General features: G+C 35.2%; 2 protein-coding genes across 5 annotated transcripts in view; one reads left to right on the plus strand and one right to left on the minus strand.

Annotated features, from left to right (window-relative positions):
• Positions 1-250, minus strand: part of LIG4 (DNA ligase 4) — a 220,253-nt gene extending 220,003 nt beyond the window's left edge. The window contains exon 1 of one of the 2 annotated variants that reach the window (XM_077158652.1): positions 87-250. The gene's annotated coding sequence lies outside the window, so the exon portion shown is untranslated. The other variant, XM_077158651.1, reaches the window with a different exon arrangement.
• Positions 222-27,648, plus strand: ABHD13 (abhydrolase domain containing 13). 3 transcript variants are annotated; one of them, XM_077158655.1, is made up of 3 exons: positions 222-549; positions 803-979; positions 17,534-27,648. In XM_077158655.1, exon 3 carries the CDS (start codon positions 17,569-17,571, stop codon positions 18,580-18,582), a length of 1,014 nt encoding a protein of 337 aa, XP_077014770.1. In that variant the 5' UTR covers positions 222-549; positions 803-979; positions 17,534-17,568; the 3' UTR covers positions 18,583-27,648. The 3 variants fall into 3 exon arrangements, with proteins under 3 accessions (XP_077014770.1, XP_077014768.1, XP_077014769.1); XM_077158653.1 differs by having other exon boundaries at positions 897-979; XM_077158654.1 differs by lacking the exon at positions 803-979.

Here is a 27,648-nt window from a genome sequence, read left to right on the forward strand (position 1 = left end):
CCCAGGCCAGCCTTCTCCTCCACTCCTTAAGTTCTCTCCAAGGAGTGCGTGAGACCAAGAGCAGCGAGCCAAGGAGTAGCAAGCACCTCCACGGCGAGGACTCGCCGGACTGCTGCCTCTGAAGGATGCAGCCGCAACCGACAGCGCGGAGAGACTCTCGCAGCACACCCGCCCCGAATCGCGCAGTTGTTGGCGCCGAGGTATCTTTTCCATCCGAGCCACCGTCGCGCCTGGGTTCGGGACGCCCCGTAACTGCGGTTTCTGCGCACGCCTGAGAGGGCGAGCTGGTTTCCCAGACTGGGAGGGAAGACGGAGAACAGGTTGTGTGGGACCGGGCGGGGGCATTTGTGGGAGACACCCCAGCGTAGGCCGGAAGTGGAAGAGCTGAGAGCGGCGCCGCAGGAGGTTCGGAGTAGACCTTGGAGACGGTGGCGGTCCCTGGGCAGAAGGAGGAGGATGAAGAGCTACGGAAGAGGCGCGGGTGGAAGCTGCTTCGCGGTATCCGCTTCACTGCTCGTGGCCGAGTGCGCAGCCTGCGAGCAAGTCTAAGTAAGTGGGATCCCTGGGGAAGCCGGGAGCTGCGAGGCCAGCTCCTGAGCCAACCGGCCGGCCGAGGTCGGCTCTTCAGAGGAGGGTCGCCGTGGGAGCCTCCGGCGTCCTCTCGGGTGCTCAGCTGAGGGCGATCGCTGCCGGCTGCCTGCCTCTCGCCTTGATGAGCGGCGAAACCCCCTCAGAAAGGCGGGGATGAGGGAGCCCCCGGAACCCTAAATAAAAGTAGTAAACACACGCTTCCACTTTTCAGGTGTGGTAAGGAGCCAGATGTCTCCGGGCTTTGGGCTCATCCCGTAGGACTCTGTAACGAAAATCCTGGTTCCCGATGTTCCGTGTCTTTTCAGGGCAGCAGCCGCCGGTCTGTCACCCCCAGAAAGTGTTCATTCCGTAACCTCGTAAGCAGAAAATACCCGTTTTGGAAACTAAGGTGTGTTTATTTCCAGTGGCTCATCTGGTGTCTTGTAAATGGAACCACGTCCTTATTTTAGGTTTACATATCACTTGCCTTTACAGTAACGTGTGCAACTCAGTACTTAGAAATCATCCCTCCTCCCCCCATCCTCCCACACAGATGAAAAGTAAAGTACAAAATCCTAGCTACTAGGTTTCAGGAATGGAGTAGTCCTGATCTGTTCATGTAACAGGTTTAGACCTGCGAACATCATAGTAGGAATTTTGGGGTTTTTTAGCAGTGACAAAAGAGAGCAACCCATACAATTGAAGTCAATATTCCTGCACAATTTGTCAAAATCCATTTTAGTAATTTACTGGCATTATTGCCTAATGTGTCATAACCAAAAATAAGTTCTTTATTTTGACAAGTATTTTCACCTTTGCTGCGTAATGATAACTGAGTAGAAAGATACAAGAGTATATTGGTTTTAAATTTTGATGTTTAGTTTCATTAGTCGTCTTCTAGTTTCTTTTGGCATGGATGTAATACTTATTTTCGTTCAGGTTTAAATAAATCACATATCTTTTACTGAAATATTAAGTTTTGTTACTAACTAAGAATTTGGGATTGTCTATTTAATCTAGTGTTATGTCATAATTACCCTACCCAAAACCTAAATTGCTCAACTTAGTAATTATTAATTTGTGCCAGGCATTTCTGCAGATTGAAAATATAGAATTTAATAAATGTAGTCACTGGTACCAAGGAACTCATATTTGGGAGAGACAGGTAGGTAGGAGAGGCAGATGTGTAAGCAAATAAATTGCACTAAAATATATTAAGTGCCACCAGAGAAGTTTGTGCCAAGTACAGAATACAGAATGACTGGCAGTTGGAGTCCAAGGAAGACTTCCTAGAGGAGCTACTTAAATCCAACTCAAGAGTTGGGTTTTCACTAAAAAAATAAGGCATTTACTTTATAACTTCCCCTGTGCAAATACAATAGAGTCCATTGAATTATATACATTATTTAATCCAAGTCCAGTAGACCTTTATAGTTGTACTTAGTTATTCTGCTCTAAAAGTAGCTATATTTACTATTATTAGGACATGTACAGAGTACATTGGGCTCTATGTTACATTTGATCTCAGTAGTTTTTCCAGTTAATATTTTTCGACCTGTTTTACATCTGAGGAAATACATAGTTCGAAAAGCAAAATGAGTTGGCAAAAGCTACCTGACTATAAACAAACGTACCAAGCCAGAAAATACTGTCTCCACAGAATACAGTTGGGACACTGCCTCTCTTCTCAGGCACACCTCTTATCTTTATGCTGTCTGAACCATGAACTGACCATGTTGTCCTGGACCAACCCTGTGACTTAGTGATCAGTACAGGAAAGTATTGAACTTAACATTTTTCAATGAGGCTCCCTCTTGTCATTTACCTCAGGGGAATCTATTTCTGTTTTCATTAATTTAGAACTCAATTATTACTCTCAGATTGTAAAATCTTTCTAATTCTTGTTTATTCACCTCAGGAAAGTCAAAGGTTTTTTTGACTAGAGTGGACCTAGAAGGTCTGATTTTTCTAAATAAGCTTGATTTTTCTTCAAATGACAGACTTGATAATACATTATTAAATTTTCTATGAACTTTTCACATAGTTCTTAGTCCTACACCAGTACATTCTCCTCGAATCCCTTACAAAGGTGAAGTATATCCAGGATATGAACTGTGTGAATTTATAAATTAGCCTGGGAATCTAACTACTTCTGTAACATTGATTTTATGACAAAATAAGTTCCATCCATCTAGTTTACAAGGTTTTTGAACCTTTGCCCTTCATAATTTGGAAACTTCCTGATTTGAGAGTCTTAATTCTAACATCGTTATTTACATTTTTTTAGCCTTGTGAATCCATTTTTTTTCTATTTTCTTTCTCACATTTATATATTTTTGAAACAAATTGCTATTGGCCTACATAATAATAATAACCTGTCATCTTTGTTCTCTCAGAATTAACTATATTTGCCAAGTTTATAATATTTCAAGTGAGGGAGAAAGTACAAAAATGCTGTGTCGCTGCATAGTATAATCTATTTTAAGTATTTGCTCAAACAGTTTTAAATACTAGTTTAAAATCCTCTGTACTACTCATTCACTATCCACCATCTCTGTAGGCAGTTATTGTTCATCTATCCCAGAGGACTATTAATACACACTTTTTCTTTATTGATGACATGTGGGTAGCCATTAGGGAAATTGACAATTCATTCTGTGGTGTCTTCAGCACATTGATAGAAGCTATTTGTGTTTCCATTTCAGCTGTGCAGCTGGCATGGTTTCTTAACTTCCCAACATTTAGCAGAAAAAGAGAGATAGTGATGCAAGAATGCTGAATGTGAATTCTATGCTACTTGAAATATGATTTGGAAGAGAAATGTTTGGAAGCTATGACTTCTCCCAGAGTAATTAATGAGTACCAAGGGATACTAATTATTTTCTTATGATATAGATATTATCAATAGCACATGAATTTGCTTTCCACTTTTCACAGTATTTACTAGAACCACACGTTGTTCTAGTATATGTTCTAGTAAGTATGCTTTTTAATTATAAGCAGTGTTTACTTTTAAACAGGCTGTTCCTAAAATTATCAGCGTAAAATATACTTTAAGGACCTTTAAAAAATAGTCCATTTATGACTTAGTATGTTTGTTTTAAAATTGTATTTAGGCTATTTAGCCTGTAGCCAAACTGTGTTGCTTCGTTCATATTTAATTCATGTGTAGGTAAAAGCATCTTTAGTAATTTTCAAAGACCTTTTACTATTGACTATTTACTGATATAAATCAATATACACTGTGCAATCCATGTAAACTTTTTCAATTAAAATTAATTGGAACAATTAGACATTTAATTATGTTATAGGGCAATTTTCACCATCATTGAAGTATAATTTTGTGTATAAGTGAAGGAATGATAGCTTTGTTTGATTTGCCATGCTAGTTGTGGACATTAATAAATTTATCTACTCCCATGGTTTATTTCAATGCTTGATATGAAGTTGTTATTCTTTAAAAAAAAATTTCTTTGGGATAAAATATTACTAAGTAAAGAACCGACTTGAGTGATCGCCAACTTCAGTGAGAGAGCTTTTAATATTCTTTGGTAGGGGAAAGTGTTGAGAGTGGTTATATTCTAGAATTTGAATTAATATTTATATACTGCTTGCCATCATTTTCATTCCTTTTTTGAGAGAATAAACCTTAAGTTCTATTAACAAAGCAAAGAAAAAAGTTGCACAGTTCATAGAAACTCATTATGATAGTTCCATATGAATTTTTTCTCCAGCTTTTCCTTTCCCTCCCCATAATTACGGACTCCTAAAACTATGTCTTTTTTGTCTTTTTAAATGTATGTTGGTTAGCCAATCATCTTCTATAGCTTCTATAACTTTTAACTCTATACTCTTTAAAAGTGTGTTACCTTGATAAGTGGTCTGGTAAAGAGGCCGAAAATGTATGATTTGATTAAAATATTCTACACACCTCAGTTAACTCTAGTGGCTTGAAAATGTGTAAAGGAGCACCACGTGGATAAATTGGACTCACTCAGCAGCTACAGATTCAACCCTCATTTTGTGGGAAATACAGAGCCCTAGCCCAAGTTGAACTGTCACCTTTCTAAGCCTTGCCATCTGTCTTATATTTATGATCTCCAGCAACCTGAAGAATGTTAGATATTTTTATTTAAAGTATTTTTCTTCTACTACATAATAAAGATCTAGTAACCTGTATATATTATAATACACAAAGGATTTAAGTAGTTGTAGTGTATGATTCTTATATTTAGAAATAGGCCAGTTTCAGGGAAGAAAAGCAATAACATTACATGTTTAGACAGTATAGGATGGTGGTTCTCAAAACCCATTTATACTTTAAAAAATCATTGGGCACCCCAAAGAGTTTTTGCGTATGTGGATTGTATCTATAGATATTTATTGCATTAGAAGTTATAGCTTGGAAATGTTTGAATATGTGTTTAATAATTCATTTTTAAATGGCAACAGTGGCTCCATTGCATATTAACACATGACATTTTTATGTGAAATATCCATATTTGCAAGAAATTAATAGCTATGGTAGTTTATGTTTTTTGTAAATATCTTTAATGTCTGCTTAATAGAAAGGGACACATTTCTATCAAATCTGCTACTGAATTCAATCTCTTATGATACTTTGTTTTCCATGAAGTATTTGGAGAAAATCGGGGCTCCCAAATTTTGTACCTGGAAAAGGAGAAGTATTTTGTTCTTTTCAGAAAATTGTAGATATTTTTTGATACTACTATACCACTTGACAGGTGATAGTTTCTTAAAGGTTAGTTATATTGTGGAATCTGAAACCAATATCAAAAACATTTCATCTCTGTTACATTGAAATCCATTGGCTTATATTTTAGTTTCAGTGAATCTTTTACTCATCACTGATTTTGTGATATTGTTCATTTGTCGTTTGGAAAATAATAGGTTTTACTGAATTATGCAGATTCTTCAAATGTTGGCACATCCTGGTTTATCAGAAATTATATTACCTAATATCACTACCCTTATGATGTTATCGGAAAGTCTCATGAATTGAGAAGCTATCTGGAAAGGTCATTTAATTTATCTTCCAAAAAATGTCTTCCAAACACCTAAATCTGAATAACCAGTTTGTCAGTTGGTCTCTTAAGGAAAAATAGTGTCACCTGAAAAAAGTGGCTAGTTGAGCTCACAACTCAGATGTATTTCAGTGCACTGCAGGTGTGCTTTAAATGTACTACCCCTTTTGTTACACAAAGTATTTAAAATGTTGGTACTTAATATTTGAGATTAAATTACAGATTTTTGTTGCTTCAAGGATATTAAATGAAACTGTATGTTCAAGGTGACAAAAGAATATAACTCCTATGGTTTGATGTCACACTACCTTGATTCTTCCTCAAGGCACAATTTTATGTATTATGTATTATGCTTTTGGATAATGTCTTAGTATTATTAAGACGACAGTATTAATTTTGCAGATGTTTTGAAAAATCCCCAGAAGTCTGAGGCCACATTTTGAGAACCACTTAGCGTCGAACAATCTCAGGTTTAATAGGGACCTTAAAATTCATCCAGTTCAACAGTTCTAATTTCCTCTTCAGTATCCTTGCCAAGTGTTTATTTAGATTAGTCCTGAATACATGTAGTTCCTGTGACTAATTGTGCTAAATGAATAAAAATAAACAGCATAAATGGCAGTTTGATGGAAAGTAAATAACTCCATGACTGGAATTGTGCTTTGTCCTGTTTTTAAAAAGTTCGCACAAGTTTCCGTTTGGTTTCTGTAAATAATAAGCATGTTGAAATCCAGAGATTACTAAAATTATGTTGTGAATAACATAGAGTTAAGGTTTTTTCTCTTGCTGTGTTTAAGGACAATTAATAATCATTCTTTGCTTTTGTTTCCTCTTCAGTTAAATGAACTTATGTTAGATTTGTGCAATTTCATATGTCCATGTCTGCTACTGAGTAGATCATGAGCTGCTTGAGAACAAGGACTGTGTATTTATCATTTTTTTATATTGCCTACAGTGCCTAAGCACTATGATTCACATAACAGTTGTCAGTACTTATTTGCACATTGTTTTTAATCTCTAAAAAGTATGGTGAGATGCATTGGAATTTGATTACCTTATTTTTATTTTATTTTTTTAATTTTTTGATTACCATATCTTTTGGAAAAGAGGTTAGGAAACCCGCTGTGGCATTGTTTCATTAGTCCAAGCTAGGTTTGGAAGCCCCCCAGGAATTTGGGAGTAGTATTCTAGAAACTCATCTTAAAGGCTGTCACAATATCAATATTGATTTCTTTTTTTAACATCACTTTATAAAATACTTATTTAAATATTTTTCCCTTAAAAATGGGGAAAAAGATCTTCCAAAGACATATATGAGTGAGTATATGAAATGGTTAATGGAGATCAGATGAACATGCCCATAACTCATTGAGTTGACATCACTCAGCTAATACTTCTAGCAAAAACAGTGGTCTTGATAGCTTACGGTTTTCAGTTGTTATTCTTAGTATTAAATTGGTTATTGCATACTGATAATGGACAAATAGTTAAGGACAGGAAGCGTAAGGAACACTGAAAGTGAAGAAAAAAAAAAAAGCAAGTTAATGAGGACCATAGTTTATCTCAAGATGATCATCACCAAATCTGTAAGTTGCATGCGAATGATCAGAAGTGTTCCTATATAGTATATCAAGATTTCATTAATAATTTAAAACCATTCTTTAAAGAAGAAACTTAACCATAATTGTATCTAATTTGTGTTTTATAATAAAGGTTAGTAATGCTTTCAATGGATTTCTAGAAATATACTTGCTCATAACAATATGAAACCCCTAAGTACTTTATTTAGAAAGATAACACAAAAATATTTCCAAGATTAATCTTTCATTCAGGTGCAAAACTTAAACATGTTATAATAGGAAGTCTATTTTTGATGCTGTAACATAATTAAATTTTATAGTGTACATTTTATTATATATTGAGTCCCAGAATAAAACATGTTTTTAAAAATTGTGTTTATTTTACATAATTCTTTTTTAAATTTAATTAGCTTAAAGCATTAAGTAAGGTAGGTGGGCAGGAGGATGCGTTTAGTTTTGGGTGAGTTTGAGATATAAGGAATCATTGAGTACTGGTGAAATAGACAGATTGAGATTGGAGATGAAGAGTACACATACAGATTGGGAACATTACCATACAAAGATGATAGTTGAAGCCATGAGAAATAAATTGCCAAGGCAAAGAATGTGTTAACCTAAAGACAGATCTTAGAAAACACTTAGATTTAGGTGATAGGTCAGAGAGCAAGAAAAACACTGAAAACTGGAGGGGAGGAGTCAATGGTTTTATCCCCACTGAGAAGGAGGGGTATCGTAGGGTGGATTGAGAAAAAATCCATTGGATTTATTGTTAACTGAGTTTGCTTTTTAAGATAGCTCCTTATGAGGGCCGGATTATCAAAGATTCTTAAATAGTAAGTTGTTGAAAATGTACAGGGGTGGGTGGTAAATGCTAAAAATTGACAAGTTTTAGAGAAGTTTGACATGCTGATGAGAGCCAGTGGGATAACATGGCAGAGGTAGAATTGAGAAATGTAAGTCAAGGGTTTATTTTTTTAAAGATGTGGTTATAAGGTTAAAAATGCATAATACTAATATAGAAGAAGCATGGAAGTTGTGAGGTTACTGGTTGACTAAGTTTCTGTGCCCTGCATGTCTAATGTTCTTTCCCATCAACACCTCTTCTAATTAGTATAAAGTTGATTTCATGTTGGAGTTTATTATACTCACTGTAGCATAATAAAAAACTTGGTTGGTATTTTCCCCCAAGTACTGGGGAGGTAACCTCTACATCCTTAGATTTCCCTATGATTGGAGTCTTTTTTGTTATTCATGATGACCCCAGGTCCACACCTGGATAGTTCATACACTAATTAATTAGATGACAGGATGGGGCCAGCCACACCCCTAGTCTTAGGATGGGGGACTGGCCGTACCTCAGAAACCAATAATTTAATTAAAGGGGTTGGGACTTTGAGCCATATCGTGTCAACCCAGTCTTCCTGACCTATGGGAGAAAAGGGGAGTTCAACCACATTTGACTCCATCAGTCATGCCTGTGTAATGAAACCCATAAAAACTTAGGATACACAAAGCCCAAGCTGAGCTTCCATTCTTGATAAGATATGTTGACTCTGCCAGCAAGGTGGAAAGTACACAGAAGCTTGCATTTGAGACCCTCCCAGACTTTGCCCTGTAAGTCTCTACTTTTACTAAAACTATATAATCTTAAATAGAACACTTTCAGAGAGTTTTTTGAGTCCTAGCAATTTACCAAACCCATGGGAGTGGTAAAACCCCTGAATTTGTAGCCAGTCAGAATTGCAGATACCCTTGACCCCCAAATTTGTGACTACTGCCTGAACCTTGAGGAGGATTGCCATTAATCTGTGGAGTCTGGCCTGACTTCAGTAGTTAGTCTGCATGAAATAGGATAGAGTTGCTGCAGTATTTGTAGTTAGTGTCGGAAGCTGATTGGTGTTTGCAACTTTTGTACTCATCATTTCGTTTGCTTCTTTATGATGCTTTGATCTTACCAGCAAACTCATTTCAGCATGCAGAGCCTGACACTCCATCTCTGCTAATGACATTTCAAAAGTATTCTAGGGCATACTTTCACAAATAATTGTCTTGCTTATTCTGCCTGCCAGCCAGTGCTCTTGAATTCAGCTGGACATTTATCCTCAAGACCCAATACATTATATCTGATGCTAGCCTGTCTCAGCTTTTTTGGAAGACATGGTATCTTAGTTTGTAAACTGACGAAATGTGATATTACAGAACAGGAATGGCCTTTAAAAAGGAGAATTTAATATGTTACAAGTTTACAGTTCCAAGGAAGTGAAAATATCCAAATTAAGGCACCAATAAGAGGTTACCTTCACTCAAGAAAGAGCAGTGGGTCAGGAACACCTCAGTCAGCTGGGAAGTTGCTTGGCTGCCATCTGCTGGTCCCTTGCTCCTGGGTGCCATTGCTTTCAGCCTCTGTTCTTGTGGGGATTCCTCACTTTGTTCTCTGTGGTTGGCTTTCATCTCTTGGCTTCCCATGGCCCTCTCAAGGTTCTGGCTGGCTTGACATCTCTTGATGATGTCCGATGGGCTCTGAGCATCTCCAAACATCTGTGTCTGTTTTCTGAAGCAACTGTTCTCCAAGTGTCTACATCTGCTCTCTCTGTCACCTCTGAGGCTTCTGTCATTCTGGCTCTCCAAAATGTTTCCTCTTTTAAAGGATCCCCATAGACTAATGAGGACCTGCTTGGAATGGGTGGACTCAGATCTCCATTAATCAGAAGCCACAGCTGCAATTAGGTGTATCACATCTCTGTGGAAACAATCCAATCCAAAGTTTCTGCACTACCGTAAGCTGCTGTAATGCAATATACCGGAAATGGAATGGCTTTTAAAAGGGGAATTTATTAAGTTGCAAGTTTACAGTTCTAAGGCTGTTAAAATGTTCAAATTAAGGCAAGTCTATAAAAATGTCCAAATTAAGGCATCCGGGGAAAGACAGCTTGGTTCAAGAAGGCTAATGATGTTCAGGGCTTCTCTCTCAGTTGGTAAGGCACATGGTGACATCTGCTAGCTTTCTCTCCAGGAATCTTCAGCGACTTTCCCGGGGACATTTTCTTTCTTCATCTCCAGTGGTCTCTGGCTGTGTGAGCTCTGGTGGCTCTAAAACTTTTTCCAAAATGGTTCCCTCTTAAAGGACTCCCCTATAAGCAACCCCATCTTGAATGAGTAGAGACACATCTCTATGGAAACCATCTAATCAGAAGTTACTACCCACCCACAGTTGGGTGGGTCACATCTCTGGAAATAATTAGAAAGCTCCCACCCGGCAATGTTGAATAAGGATTAAAAGACATGACTTTTTTGGGGTACATGATAGCTTCAAAGTGGCACACATGGGATAGAAAACACGGCATGTCAGCATCAGGTGTATTGTTCCCCAAGTGATTGCTCAGGAGTAATAGAAATATGACATACAGGTGGAAGCAGGAGCCTTCTAGTTTAGAGACTTCATTCTCCACCAGAAACAGTTTTTTTTTATTTTATGGCCAGAGCTTCCAGAACATACTAGTTAGAAATCACAGCTTATAAATAGAAGCTTCTATTTTTACTCTGTACTAAGCATGTATAGCTTTGCTGATCCTCTTCTAAATCCAGATTAGTTCACCAATAGGGGTCATTTTCACCACAGTGTTTCTTATAAATATAGCTGATAGACCGCCTTTATCAGGTTCCAGGGAAATAGTGCCAGAAGGTTAGCCAGAGGTCATTTTTCCAGGGAGAAGAAGGGGTTTTGTTAACCCTTTACACAGAGGATTTTATTAGGGAAATAAATGGAAAATGCCTAATGCTGGCTATAGGATTTGTGCAGTTAACCTTATTTGAGGCAGGGTTCATTTGCATTGACTATCATAATATTTGGGTCTATTATGAGGTTGTTTTTAAATCTCAGCAAATGATCCATAGTAATTGTGCTTTGTTTATAGTTTTAACAAATTTAGTAAATAAAGGATCTTTTCTATTAGTACGTTCATTTGTCTGGCCCCGTTAAGAGTATCTTTGCAGTGGAGGTGTGATAGAGACTAGAGAACAGAGATAATTGGAAAATTGGGTTAAGTAAACATAAGGCAGTCTTCAAACTGAGATTTCATTCTAAACCACCAATATGCCAGACCTTATTAGAAAGAACATGCATATGCATGCACATCCCAGAGTAGTTTTCATAACCTATTCTTAAAATTGACTTCCATTTGATGTCCTTTGAAATGAATTAGATTTTATTCTGACTTCTACAGTGTAAAAGTCAATTGCAAGATTTCATTTGTTTATCACAGAGTAATTTAGTTATGGTGATGTCAGGAATGTTTTGTGGAAAACTGCGTGGGATATTATTCCTAAACAGTAATTGACTCAGTAAATTTACATCAGTAAATTATCTGATATTAAGTCCTGAATATACAAATACACTTGTATTTTCTTAGAATCCTAGAAATCTAGTTATTCAGACACTATTACTGGGTATTCATTCATAAAACAATTGTCTTGAGTATATGCAAATCCTGTACTAGCCACTAGGAATACAACAATGAAAAAGAAAATCATAAGGTGCTGGCCTTACAGATTTAAATTCAGTATTAAGTGCTGAAATTAGAAATTTAACAGTCTCCTAAAACAAAAAAAAGATAGCTTTTCAAAGTTATAATGTTTGAAAATTTTATCTATATAGATTTGCTCTGTATGGATGTGAATATCAGGTGTGAATTTCACAATACTCCTTATCCATCATGTATTAGCAACTTTATATCGTACCTGCTGTTATTATAATTCTTTTTAAGAACTTTATTTCATTTTAAGGTTGAGTCAGTTAATACTTGGTTATATGCTTTCCCTCACTCTAAATAGAGATGTAGGCAAAGCATATAAGATCATCAAATGTCTAAATTTTTTGTTGTTGTTGTGTGGTTATTTTGATATTGATATTAATTTACTTGAAGCCCCTATTTGTCATAAATGATGGAATGACTAACAAAAACAGTAAAATGTTGATAGTTTTTCCCTAAAAAGAATCTAAATGGAGTCTTCTTTGCCAAATATTATGCCTCTCTGGTTGTAGAATACATGTATTTCTAGATAACCCAAACCTAGGTAATCCTAATTGTCACATTTGATAAATAAAGTTAATGCCAGTGTCTTTTCAGAGTTTCCCAGTATAATTTAAGGCCACAAACCAAAATAATTCAGATAACAACTGTAGTTAAAATTTCAAAATTTTAATATTAGATGAGAAGTTTAAGTGATCAGTGTGTTGTTGAGATTTATCTACCACAAGTGGATATAAATTAACTCCATCTAATTTAAGAAGTTGAGATTATAAAAGTCATTGATTATTGACTTCAGAATTGGCCAGTATAATAGAGAAGAATAACTTATGTTAGCCTACTTTTTAGGCAGGCTTAACACCTTACAGTATTCAAGGGTTTAAAGTAGTATTTTTGTTTTACCTTACATGTTTTTTTTAGATTACCTGCAGTACTAACTCTAATAATACATACTAAAACTGAGTAACAGTGTAGATTTCTGCGAAACCAAAATAATAATAATAATAATGTTTTGCTGTTGGTTTATGTTCAGTGAGAGTCATTTTGAAAAAGAATTTAAATATAAAGTCAGTTGATATGTCCCTATGATAATGAAAACATAAATGTTCATCCAATTCATGGTCTTCATGACCAGTCTAGTTTAATTTGATTTTATAAATGTCTTCCAGTGTTTAAATCTTTCTTCATAAATACTAAAATTTATTTTAGCGTTGATACAGTGACATTTTTAAAATCAGTCATTAACAGTTATTTACTAAATCTTTACTATGAATAAGAATAACTTTTATTTATGGTAGTATTTTTTATGAGTAGAAGAATTTAAATTTAGCTTTCAAAAAAACTTGAAGTAGTTGAATACCACATAACATCTTGTAACATAACATAACTTGTAACATCTCAGCTTTTTAAGACATGCATAAACTTTTTAGGTATGATTCATTTTTAAAAATTAAACAACAAGGAAAATTGGTTTTTGATCTTTTCTTTTCTTCTTTATATCAGTTACATTTTTTTAGTAATTAAAAAGAAATTTTCTCCAGTAAATCATTTTGTTTTATTTGTCCCTTGTTCCCTTATAAAATTTCTGTCTGTCTCTTTCACATTTATCCTTTCAAGTATTTATTGCCTTATCAGTGTATCATAACAATCTGTATTGACCCCATGGTGTGAAACTTCCAAAAAGATTTTTATATAGAAGGTGTTGAATATTCCATGATACTAACAGTCTGAAATTTCTTTTTAATCAGATATGAAAGGCAAATCCTTAAACTTTCTCTGAAAAATAAAAAAAAATACATTAAAATCTAATGTTTTTTAGTAAATTAATTAAGTTTAGATATGAAAGCTTTCAGATACAGGGGGACATATTTTTACTCCTTCTTACCATAGTTTAAACTTTTTCTATAATATGAAAAGGAAAATGGACAAGTTATATAGGATTCCTCTTGATAGGTTAGAATCTGTTAACTTTTTTTATTTAGGAAAATTGTGATTTATTTTTTTAAAGCAGTTTTATTGGGATAAATTCACATCCTATACAACCCATCAGGTTTTCCTTTGATTTGTTAATGTGGTATGTTATATTGAATTTCTTGTGTCTAACCACCCTTGCAAACCTGCGTGAAACCCACTTGATGTGAAAATGGATTGATTTGCAAGTCTTTTGTTGAGAATTTTTGCATTTATATTCTTTAGAGAGGTTGGTCTGTAATTTATCTTTCTTGTAGTGTCTTTATTTGGTTTTGGTACTAGGGTGATATTGGCTTCATAGAATGGATTCAGTTTTCTGGAAGAGTTTGAGCAAGATTGATATTTTTGGAATGATTGGTAGAATTTACCTGTGAAGCCGTCTGGTCCTAGGCTTTTCTTTGCTGGGCAGTTTTTGATGACGGTTTCAATCTCTTTCCTTTTCATTGGTTTGTTGAAATCTTCTGTTTCTTCTTGAGTCAGGTTGGGATGTTTGTGTGTTTCTAGAAAATTATCCATTTTTATCTAAGTTATCTGGTTAGTTGCTGTACAGTTGTTCATAGTATCCTCTTAGGATCCTTTTTATTTCTGTGGGGTCAAAAATAAATGCTACCCCTCTCATTTCTGATTTTGTTTACTTGCATCTTTTCTATTTTTTTCTTAATCAGTCTAGTTAAAGGCTCGTCAGTTTGCATCTTCTCTTTTTTTCTTTATCAGTCTAGCTAAAGGCTTGTCTCTTAGTCTCAAAGAAACACATTTTAGTTTTGTTGACTCTGTTATGTCTTGTTCTCACTTTCATTTATTTCTGCTCTAATATTTCTTTCTTTCTGTTTGCTTGAGGATTAGTTTGCTGTTCTTTTTCTAGTTCCTCTAAGTGTATAGGTAGACCTTTGGTTTAGTTCTTTTTTGCTTTTTAATTCAGGCATTTAGGGCTATAAATTTCCCCCTCAACACAGCCTTCACTGCAGCCCATAAGTTTTGATATGTCATGTTCTCATTTTTATTCATCTCAAGATACTGATTTTTCTTGCAACTTCTTCTTTAAGAGTATGTTGTTTAACCTCCATAAATTCATGCATTTTATTTTTCTCTGTCTGTTGTTGACTTCCAGCTTCATTCTATTATGATCAGAGAAAGTGCTTCTTATAATTTCTATCTTTTAAAATTTGTTAAGAACTGTTTTGGGACCCATTTTGTGGTTTATCCTGTAGAGTGTTCCACAAGTACTTGCAAAGCTTGTCTTGGGGTGCAGTGTTCTGTATGTGTCTGCTAGGTCTATTTCATTTATCTGTATTTCCTTATTGATTCTCTGTTTAGATGTTTTGTCTGTTGAAGACAAGAGTGTGTTGAAGTCTCCCACTGTTATTGTAGAGATATCTTATTACTCCTTTCAGTTTTACCAGTGCTTGCCTCATGTATTTGGGGGGCACCTTGATTAGGTGCATAAGTATTTATGATTGTTATTTCTTCTTGTTGGGTTGCCCCTTTCATTAATATATAATGTCCTTCTTTGTGTTTTATAACAGCTTTGCATTTAAAGTCTATTTGTCTGATATTAATATTGCTACCCCAGCTTTTTTTGGATACTGTATATGTGGAATATCTTTCCATACTTCACTTTCACTCTTTTTTAATCCTTGAGTATGGTGAGTCTCTTATAAACAGCATTTAAATGGCTCATATTTTCTTAGCCATTCTACTAGTCTGTATCTTTTGATTGGAGGGTTTCATCCATTAACATCCAGTGTTGTTATTGTAAAGGCAGTATTTGCTTCAGCCATTTTATCCACTGGTTTTTTATATGTTATATTTTATTTTTTCTCTCTCTTTTTACCCTTATCTGTAAGGTTAACTAAAAGGATTACCCTTCATTTCTACACTCTTCTCCAAATCTCCTTCTCCTGTCCTTTCCTTTCAGCCTGCAGGGCTCCCTTTATTTTTTCTTGTAGGGTAGATCACATGTAAATGACCTCTCTCACTTTCTGCTTATTTGTGAGTATCTTAAACTCTCCCTCATTTTTGAAGGACAGTTTTGCTGGATAGAGAATTCTTGGTTGGCAGTTTTTCTGTTTCAGTATCTTAAATATATTGTGGTTGTATAAGCATGGGCTTCTTGCTTCCATGGTTTCTGAGGAGAAATTGGCACTTTATCTTATTAGGCTTACTTTGTATGTGATGAACTGCTTTTCACTTGCTGCTTTCAGAATTCTCTCTTATCTTTGGCATTTGACATTCTTATTAGTATGTGTCTTAGAGTAGATATGTTGCACTTCTTGGACCTGGATATCAGTGCCTTTATAAGAGTTGAGAAGTTTTCAGCTGTTAATGTCCTCAAATATCCTTTCTGCCCATTTTCCCTTCTCTCTTTCTGGGACTTCTATGACGTGAATGTTTGTGCACTTCATGTTTTCATCCAGTTTCCCGAGATCCTTCTCAGTTTTTCCCATTCTCTATCTTATTAGCATCTTGCTGAATTTGTTTAGGAGATTGAACATCTTTGATTAGTTCCAGATTCTGTATCTCCTCTTTCTGATTTGCTCTTTTGACTGGGCCATATCTCCTGTTTCTTAATATGGCCTGTTATTATTATTATTATTATTTTTTGTCAGTGTCTGGGCATTTGATTATCTTCTTGCTAAATTTACTCTGAAGTTCAGATTCTCTTGTCAAAGCTGTTGTTGATTGAGTTTGTGTAATGATCTTCTTCAACACTTAGTTTGTCAGTATTACTCATCCAGGCCTGGGCCAGGAACCCATGAAGGGAGTATACACCAGCTCCACAGGACCTCAGGGAGGTCAGGTAAAGATGTCTAAAAGCCTTTAATTCCATTCCCAAGGGTGCACTTTCCTGGTCTCACCAGAATATGTCCCTCTTTACCCCAAAACCTTTCATCTTCCCAGAGGTGCGCTTTCCTTCCCTGCCAGCAGATGGCGATCTTTGCCAACCTAATCTTCTCCAGCCCTCAGAAGGCACACAATAGCATAACTGCATGCCCTGGTGGTCCATGCTGTCCAGATATGCTGGCCAAAGCTGGCACAGTGCTAGACCATGTCCTGTTCCTGGGAGAGTGGCCCTCCACTGCCTTTTTTTCATCTGGAGCTGCCCACCCACCAGAGACTGGAGAATCAGATGTTTTTTGCCCCAAGAGTGGGGAATGGGTACCAGGAGCTGGGGTTGAGGGGGGTTACTCACGTTTTCTCCCAGCAGCTAGCTTCTCTATCTCTTCTGTGACGCTTTCCTGAATGTTGTAGAGCACTTCCCCTAATCTCTAGAACCCCAGATCCCATTGTTGCTGATAGTTTCTTTCTGACCCTTAGTTGTTTTTCTGGGAGATAAGTGAGCTCAGTCTCTTCCTAATCAGCCATTGGCTCTAGTAATACATAGCTTAGCAGTAGATGCCCCATGAACTTTAGAATCATGTGTATTTGCCTCTTAGCTCTGTTACCTGCAGATCTGGCACCTCGGCCAATCCTTTTATATCCCTGAGCCTCCATTTCGTCATGTTTAAAAAAGAAAAAAAAAAGTAACATACATCAAGTTATTTTTTCTATAAAATTAATGAAATCATGTGACTGAAAGTACCTGGAAGTAAATAAGTATTTTTAAAAAATAAAAGGAATATAATTCAGTAAATATTTGTGTTTCATAACTACAGCAGTGGAGGGATGGACTAGAAAGGAGACTGTTGAGAACAGAAGAAAGAATGAGGAATTATAACAATTTAGTTTGTGGATGGATGGATGTGGGCTTCCAAGGATTTGCTTATTACTACCATTTATTATATCATGGAGCTTTTAAAATAATATGATTTGAATTATTGATTGACTCTCTTTCTGTTTTTAGGATACCTATGGAATAATAGTTCACGAAAAGCTACAATGGAAAAGTCGTGGATGCTATGGAACTTTGTTGAAAGGTGGCTAATTGCTTTAGCTTCATGGTCTTGGGCTCTCTGCCGTATTTCACTTTTACCTTTAATAGTGACTTTTCATCTGTATGGAGGTATTATCTTACTTTTGTTAATATTTATATCAATAGCAGGTATTCTATATAAATTCCAGGATGTATTGCTTTATTTTCCAGAACAGCCATCATCTTCACGCCTTTATGTCCCCATGCCCACTGGTATTCCACATGAAAATATTTTCATCAGAACCAAAGATGGAGTGTGTCTAAATCTTATTTTGATAAGATACACTGGAGACAATTCACCCTATTCCCCAACTATAATTTATTTTCATGGGAATGCAGGCAACATAGGTCACAGGTTACCAAATGCATTGCTTATGCTAGTTAACCTCAAAGTTAATCTTTTGCTTGTCGATTATCGAGGATACGGAAAAAGTGAAGGAGAAGCAAGTGAAGAAGGACTCTACTTAGATTCTGAAGCTGTACTAGACTATGTGATGACTAGACCTGATCTTGATAAAACAAAAATTTTTCTTTTTGGCCGTTCCTTAGGAGGAGCAGTGGCCATTCATTTGGCTTCTGAAAATTCACATAGGATTTCAGCCATTATGGTGGAGAATACATTTTTGAGCATACCACATATGGCCAGCACTTTATTCTCATTCTTTCCAATGCGTTACCTTCCTTTGTGGTGCTACAAAAATAAATTTTTGTCCTACAGAAAAATTTCTCAGTGCAGAATGCCTTCTCTCTTCATCTCTGGACTTTCTGACCAATTGATTCCACCGGTAATGATGAAACAACTTTATGAACTTTCTCCATCTCGGACTAAGAGATTAGCGATTTTTCCAGATGGAACTCATAATGATACATGGCAGTGCCAAGGCTATTTCACCGCACTTGAACAGTTCATCAAAGAAGTAATAAAGAGTCATTCTCCTGAAGAAATGACAAAAACTTCATCTAATGTGACAATTATATAATGGTTCCTTTTTTGAATAATGCACTGTATTTTAATTTGTGCAGAATGATAATGAATGTTCCTTCCTAGAATTGTGTTATGTCTGTATTTGTCTAAAGAGTGACATTAAATTTTGAAAGGACTTTAATGCTTCTTTATGATGATCCAAATAGTTTTTTACATTTGAAAACTGTAATTCTTGAAATGATTTCATACATCTTCATCAAATGTTTCAAGGGAATTATGTATCCATATCTTTAGTTTAATATGCCAGTATAATAGAGATTATCCAAATGTTTCTTGTTGCTAAAGTGGAATAATCTATGTTATCCTTAGATTACTAACTAGGTATGGAAGAAGATATATAAACAAGAAGCCTTTGGGTATTATTCCTTTAGTAAATATTGGGACAATCATGGTAAACAAACTTAGTTCTGTAACTGCATTTTTTCCCGTTAAAAGTTAATATGAAATGCATGTTGGTATTTTATTCCTTGAAGTATGCAATGCAACATTTTTAATGTAAATAGCACTGGTCATATACTAATGTATATGGCTACCTGGGTTATTCTATTTTTATGTAAATTCTATTTTATTTTTTGGCAAGAAGTGTAATTGAGGCCTATATGCAGATTGCCATTGAATTTTGCTCTGGTAAATGCTGAGATTCAGCTTTTTCTTACAAATAAATGGGACCCCATTTTCCAATATAAACGTACCGTGTTTTTTGTTAGGTACAGTCTGGATCATGGCATGTAAAAATAGAAATTTAGAATTTTACTGCAGCTTTGATGTGCATATTTGAACTTTTTAACATTTGTAATTTTGGTGGCAAAGAAAATTTTAGCTTATGTCAATTTTGTAACTCTACAGTGGAACCACTACTAGCTATCATAATGAAGATTAGAAATTATTTAAGAATTAAATTAGTAAATCGTATTACATCCTTGTATATACTATTTTACAAAAATTCCCACATCGATTTTTTTTTCTCACATTGATTTTTAAGGTCCAATACCTAATTATATTTAACCCACAATTGCAATATAGAATTTATTGAATGAAAGTTTTAAAAACAAAAATTTGTTATTTGTTTTAATATTTCAGTTACTTTGAAATAGAATTCCTCCTGCATCAAAGACAGATTGTTTTGAGAAGTTTATTTATTTTTTACATGTGGGGATGTGGGAATGAAAGAATTCTAGAGATTTTAATGCAGAATTTATTACCACATTTAGCAATTAAATGGCGTAAGTGGGAATTAGCATTTAGATATATAGAAGAGTAAGAAAAATCTTACCTAAAAAAAATTAGCCCCTTAAAACTTGCAGGATTTACCTTAATAAATATATAAGCTATGAGGTATAATTGTGCTAGGTTGTTTCAAGCAGTTCCCCAAATTTAGATATAATTGAGGTTTGTAAATTGTCATGTCAGCTTTACAACATTATATTTTGAAGATTTTAGCCAAATTTATTGGCTTTCTGCAAGCAGCTCTTGCAGAGAAATAATGAGTCAATAATCTTAACCTTAATTTAAAACTCTTTCTATGGAAATAGGGCTAGAAATTCTTTTTGCCAAATAATTCTTTTCATTCACTTCATGTCAGTGTTTAGAAAAAATAAAGTATAGCAAGTATGATTTCTAAAGAGTAATGTTTTTCTATAAATAATTAATTATACAAAGTCTTGCTATTTTACAAAAAAGATTGGTAAAGCATATCATGGAAGATGTATTTTGTATGTATAAATTCACCACAATTAAAGGCTACTTTTCATCTTGTGAAGTTATTGTTAATGTAGAATAGCTATCTTAAATAGTAATTTGTTAAAATGAAAAAAATACAACAAAATGTACTATATTTCAATGTAAGCTTATATGGCACCCCTTATACTTGTACCATTCTTTATAAATTTACCTTCTTATGTTTCCCCATGATCATTTAGTCTACTGTACTATTGGAGGAATTTGTCCACGTTAGTTGTAAATATTTTGCTGATGAAGTATAAAAGCCTTTTCTTCATCGGTGTTTTGTTTTTATGCTACACTTTTTTTTCTCTCTTTTTTTTTAATATTCCAGGTTTATAAACCCTCTTTTTGGTTCTTTTTTTTAATGCCAGGACTTAAAAGTGGCAGAATACTTGTGCATATCCTCTCCCTTCACGTTCTTCGTAGGACTAATAAGCCTTTATTTTTGCAGCAAGGAGAGGAGGTTGAGTCTAGAGTTATGTGTCTTTCTTGACTAGTTTCTGTATTTGAGACTATTCCCTTAGTTAGATGAAAGAGGATGGAAAACAAACTCATTCTTAGGGTTCATGAAGCACATGACATCATTTTTATTCAAAATCTTTCTAATTTCATGGCCAAAGCAGCTGATTTTAAGAAAAGGTGAATTCCTAATGATCCCTTCCTTAATTTTGGACCTATGTCTTGGGAGTCGTGGAAGTGTGTCCACCTTACTATTAATTTCTGACTCATTTATGCAAGAGTGTAGGAGTTTATAAATGAAATTTGTTACTATAAATTTTTTAAAAAGCAGAATGATTGTAAATACAGCAAGAAATAATCCATTTGGAATAAAATCCAAAGTCCATTCTTTAAAAAGAGATTGTTGAAAGAAAACTAGTAGTTTACATGATAAGGATACTACAAAATCATTGGTGACAGGCAAAAAGAAAATTAATGTGATAAAAACAACCAGAAAGGGAAATGTAGCACAGTTAAATTTAGATATAATAATAAACTGATGATTTGAGTGAAAAGAAAACAGTGCAAAACAAAACATTTTTATATAAAGCATTTCTAACAGAGTCAGTGGGACACCTGAAACTGTACTTATGTTCTTGCAATTATTTGGACTGTGAAATTGATACTTCATTAAAATGCCGTTCTATTTTTGTCACAGAACAGCTTAAATTTTTTTTTATGATAAGCTGTAGACATTTGCTAATTACACAGGTTCCGATTTTGGAATTGCAGTAATTATATTATAATACTTCTTGAGAATTCGTATGCTTGCATAGTCATATGAGGAATATTTGTGAGATTTAGTTTGAGGTGGGAATAGGTTTGATGTAAATGAAGAATGAAGGCCATATTCAATTTAATATAAATTATCTTGCAATCTCTGACAACGTCAGTATAGTTTATATTAGTGAGTCCTCATTCCTTGAGGTTAGGAGTTAGTAAGGTAAACTTATAAGGATGTCATAGCAGTCATTTTTTCACTTCAGACATGATTGATACTGAAATCTTTCTGTGATCTCTCCTCTCCCTTTATTATGTTTCACGACAGTTATAAAAGTAAATTTAAAAAAAACTGTGAAAGGAAAAATTAGTCATAAATGCTTTTGGATTATCCACTTAAATTTAGGTATTTTCATATCACTCAGGTAAAATTGGAAATGACAGAGCACAGACATCTATTTTTTAAATTGATAGGGTAGAAAATGAAAAGCACTCTGTTTATTGATATTACCATATATGCACAGCAGCATCTTAGCTATTCAGAAATATATCCATTTATATGGTGAAATAAATGCAGTCATCTTAATTCTACTTAACATGTTGCCAAATGGCGCAAATATACCTCCATTTATATTTTGTATATTAAAAATATAGATTTAAAAATAGGACTATGTATAAGACACTTTTACAAAAAGTGCCATATATACATATGTAACAGGGATGAGTGTTGTCTATAACATAATTTATAAAAGTTTCTGTCAGTACAACATATACTGAAAATTCAAGTTGTTTTCAATATATTCAAGTACATTCAGGATAAAGTAAAATAATCCAACTTCATAGTGTAAATCATGTTTCTGTTATTTGCCATATTTTATTTGAAACTAATAAATTTTTATAACTCAAATTTAAATGTTACAGTAAATTATGTGCAAACCATGGCAAGCAAAATTTACATTTGTTTTTTACAATAAATTTCTTTTAAAATATACTTTATATTTTTCTGTACTGACATGCAATAAATTGATACATTAAAAGATTGAGTGATGTCTTAAGATAGTTTGTATTCAGTCTTTTTTCCTTTTTTATTTCCTGTTAACCTGCATCCTATGGAAGGACGTTTAAGTTTCTTTAATGGTTACAGAAAATGCCTGAATTCGTTCTGAAATTAATAAGTTTTTGTTCTAGTAATGGTATGGATAAACAACTAGAAGTTAGGCTTATAGTCCCTTTCCCCAAGGACATTATCCTCCTATGTACATTTATTTTAGATGATATTAAAAATACTCTGTATAAATGAATCTCTGGTAAATGGGCCTCAAAGCATTTGGTTAGTTAAAGGAACAGAGGGATGAAAAAGTTTTAACTATTCATTGTCATGTTCCTTCAGATTTTATAAAGTGCCTTTCAAAAAAAAATTCTTGATTATTTTTTTTTCTCATTATTATTAAAGTTAATGTTTTTGGATGATTAATAATGGCTTGATGTTAACTCGACCTTTGGGATACTATAATTTATTTCACCTAATAAGAAACGTGGCCAGGCTCGAATAGTGTTAGAAGCAGCTGGATGACAGGGAGTGTATAACAAACCTTACTTAATTGATCAGTTGGAGGTGGAGATGAGGAAGTCATTTATTCTTTCTCATCTCTCCCAACTGCCAGTGGTTGCCAGCAATCCTTGGTGTTCCTTGACCTCATCACTCCAATCTCTGTCCACATTGTCATGGGGTTCTTCCTTTGCATCTCTCTCTTTTCCACATCGTATAAGGGTTAGGACTTCAACATATCTTTTTGGGGAACAAGATCCAACCCATAACTGAGTGGGATTCTTCTCATCTCTTCCTCAGTGCATTAGACATAGAACTGGCACACAATAAATATTTGACAAATTAAAAGTTCTGTGGTATATAACAAGGTACTTCACTATATGATTTTATCAATGGAAAATATATGTGAATACCCTTATATCCCAAAGACATTCTCTGTAGGATTAAAAAGCTCTAAAGCCCTCATTAGTCTCTGCATCACTGTGTCCCACCCTACATGGTTGTAAAGACTACAGTATATATAAAGTTCAAAGTTAATTTCAAGTAGTAAAGTTAAGGTGACTTATCAGTTCCTTAGTCCAGTTTAATTGATATTTCTATCATTAGAACACAATAATTAAAGGTTAGTTTACGTATTTTGTTTATCAGAATATAAGATATTTGGGGTAGGTAATGATACTCTTTTTCATTAAAAAGATTTAAAAAAAAACAGGTAAAATAGATGGGAATTCGAAACATTTTTATACACCCTTGAAGATTTATAAGCTCTAGTCACAACGCCTATACTGCCTAAAAGAAACCTCCTGTAAAGATGCTTTTCTCAGTTTTACCTCATATTTGTATATAACGGTTGCATACTTTCTAAGAAGGGATGGCTAATCTAAACTGTTAGCCATTCATAGTCTAATAGTATAGGATAATTATTGCTTAGGCCTCAAATTCAAGAAGACATGTTAATGAATAATTCATGGCCTGAAATTTGTATTTATATGAGTAAAACTAAAAGAAAAGAAAGGCTTAGGACAACTCCTGAGGAATAGTTAAAAAGATTACTTTAGCAAAGTGATTGCACTTAGGTATGGAAAAGGAAATGCAGGGGAGTAGTAATATTGGAATATGAGACGCATACACCTAGATTATCATGTGGCACAGATAATCGCCGCACTTTAGACCTCTCAGGATTAAACAGCCCCATGGCATATTGTTGAATCTCTCTATTGAACCTCTTCCTCTGGAAATAATGGTTCCCTCAATTCTGTCTCCTTTCCCCTTTGTTATTCTCTACCTGCTCCTTTATTATTTTATTTATTTTTGTTAATCATGCATTTATAAGAAGTTGGACATAAAATAAAATAACTCTTTTTAGTTATTTGAAAGACAATTCCAAAGCTAATGCACATCACCTGAGAACTTCAGTGTGTATTTCTTGGAAACATTCTCCTACATATATAAAATATATATATATTGATTCATTGCTACCATCTAGTTCCCAGATTCCATTCAAGTTTTGCTTATTGTTCCAGTAATGTCCTTCATAGCAGAAGGGTCCTGTTTCAAATCACACCTTCTGTTTGACAAATCTCTTTAGTTTCTGTATAGACTGAAAAGTGGCCACCCAAAGATATTTCTAATACCTGGAACCTGTAAATGTTACCTTTTAAGGAAAAAAGTCATTGCAGAAGTGATTGTTAAGATCTTGAGATGGGGAGATTACCCTGGATGAGCCAGGTAGGCCCTTAATCCAATTACAAGCATCCTTGTAAGAGAGGCAAAGGGAGATTTGACATGTACACAGAAGATGTGAGGGCTGGGGCAGAGAATGGAGTTATGTGGCACAAGCCAAGGACCACCAAAGAATGCCAGCAGCCAGCAGAAGCTAGAAGAGCCGGAAAATGGATTCTCGCCCAGAGCATCCCGAGTGCAATCCTGCTGACACCTTGATTACAGACTTCTATCCTCCACAACTGTGAAAAGATAAGTTTCTGTTGTTTAAAGCCATGTTTATTGTCATTTGTGTGCTAAACTAGTTTCCTTCAGTCTTTCTTTGAGTTTCGCAACTTTGAAATTTGCAGATTAGGGCCAGTTATTTCATAGAATTGTCCTCAATTTGAGTTTGTCTATATGATTAGATTTAGGTTATATGTATATGTCTGGAATATGAGAGAAGTGTTTCTGTACTCTGCAATGTATCCAAGAAGGTGTTACACAATTTCAGTCTACCTGTTTTTAAAGTTCCTTGGGATCGCTCTGAGGAAGTGTGGTTCAAACTTCTCCATTGTAAAGGTACTCTTTTTCTCTTTGTAGGGAGGGACTGTAAACTGTGAAAATAACCTCTTCCTCTGTGTTCATCTTGTGCTTTTCCTGCCTGTCTTAGTTTCCCAGCTGCTGTGAGGAATACCATGCAAGGGGGTCGCTGAAAACAGGAATTTATTGGCTCATGGTTTCAGATGCAAGAAGGCTTATTTCCTTCTGGATTGGTATTGTTCTGGCCTGCCAGCAATCCTTGGGTGTGTTGGCTTTCCCATCATATATCATTGTCCTCTCTTTTCTCTTCTGGGTTCCATTGACTTCTGACTTCCAAGTTCTTCCTGTGGATTTCTTACTATTTCTGAATTTCTTCTGTAAATAAAGAACTCCTGTAATCCATATTAAGACTCAACCTCATTCAGTTGGGCCACAGCTTAATTTAAAAAACATCTTCAAGAGGTCCTACTTAAAGTGGTTCATCATGCCCAAAGGAATGTGGATTAAAACCAAGAACATGCTTTAATTTGGGGTACTAAAGCTCAAGCCACCACACTACCCAAGTTCTGGAATTACCCAAGGAACCCTGCATCTCTAGTTCTTTCTTAGTGTAAAATGATATTTGGAATCCAAGATCTGGGTGTTAGGTGTGCTCAGGTTATTTTTGGGTCTCACTGTTTGCGATGTTATGTGAAAGTTCTTTGGGTGTGATGAGAAGCAAAGACAGATTGTGGACAGTCTCAAGAATGCATGAAAAGACAGCTTTATTAAATCAAAGATCCTGGAAGGGGAGAGAAGAATGAATGCTGTGGAGGGGCCTGGGGCTTACCTAACCAAGATTCCCACAAAGGTCAGTGGAATGAGGGAGTACGAGGTGAGAAAGAGTAGATATGAGTCATTGTCTACTGCCTTTATTGTGACCCAGAGAGGAGAAGTACGGCTCTCCTGTGGATACTGGTGATTGGCAGTCTTAAACTACAGGATGTGAAAAGCAGAAACATAAAGGTTGCAAGGGTCCTTTGGAGAAGCTGAGGGGAGCTCTTATCATCTAAGTTATATGGAAATATGTGCCTTGCTAGTAAATTATCTAACCTGAAAGGACAGAAGTGGCAAGGGCCTTTCAGAGAAGCTAAGGCTGGCTTTTAACATCCAAATGATATGGAGGTATAGAACTTTAGTTGCAGTTATTTCCAAGACAGGACTGACTGAGATGGTTGCTCAAAAGGGAATTTAAGGCTAAGCCAGGCAAGATGATGAAGCACCAAATATAATTTATTATATGCCATTACATTCACTATTTTTAAACCTTTTCTGTGGACAGGTCTTGGGTAATTACCCATATACCAACATGGACATGTACTTATACCTGTATTAATTTCTATATCAGTATAATTTACTCGATATACTATTGCAGATTATAGTTTGTATGCGATTTATATAAAATGTTTCTTCCTTGTCTATGATTGTGGTTTATGTTTCTATCAAAAGTCAGTTTCCTTTCTGGTATTTATGTGACACCTGTGACTCAGAGTTAGAGCTTTGAAGCTGTGAAAATCAGCTTTACCCCATACAGCAACTGGTAAAAAAAAAGTTGAAAAAGCGATCAGACTTCTGTTAGAGATGTGAATGAGGCTGATCTGGATAGGACTAAAGTAAATCAGAATACAAAGTAAAGGTTGATATGGCCCATATTTTAAAACTTAAACTTGTGTGTGAGACCAAAGGAAGAGATGTTTAGTTGTTGCAAAATTTATTTTTGGGTAGTACATTACCTAATTTAACTTGTATGGTCAGTTTATGCAAACACCATAATTACATGGAAGCTTGAATAGGGCATGAGAACTTGTTGATTTGTACAGGTTAGTGTGATGCTACAATACATCCCAGAGTAATTTGGGCAGAGAATAAAAAAGTATTTGCAAAGTTCCCTTGAGTGACTAGGGAGAAAGGCAGATATATTAACTTCTTCATCTGGAGAATTACTGATATTCTTGCAGGTAGTGGGAACAACCAATTTAATATGATTGAGCCCTCAATCTTGGGTTTTTCTTCTATGAAACTTAATCTGCAAAGGAGAAGCTAAGCCTACTTATAATTATGCCTAAGAGTTACCCCCAAAAACCCTATTTTGTTCCTCAGATGTGGCCTCTCTCTCTAAGCCAACTCTGCAGGTGAACTCACTGCCCTCTCCCCTATGTGGGACATGGGTGTAAATCTCCCTGGCAATGTGGGACAGGAATTCTGGTATGAGCTGGGACCTGGCATCATGGGATTGAGAAAGCCTCCTTGACCCAAAGGGAGAAGAGAGAAATGAGGCAAAATAAAGTT

Source organism: Tamandua tetradactyla, chromosome 4 (genome assembly GCF_023851605.1).
Source record: "Tamandua tetradactyla isolate mTamTet1 chromosome 4, mTamTet1.pri, whole genome shotgun sequence".
In the NCBI taxonomy this organism is placed as follows: Eukaryota; Metazoa; Chordata; class Mammalia; order Pilosa; family Myrmecophagidae; genus Tamandua; species Tamandua tetradactyla.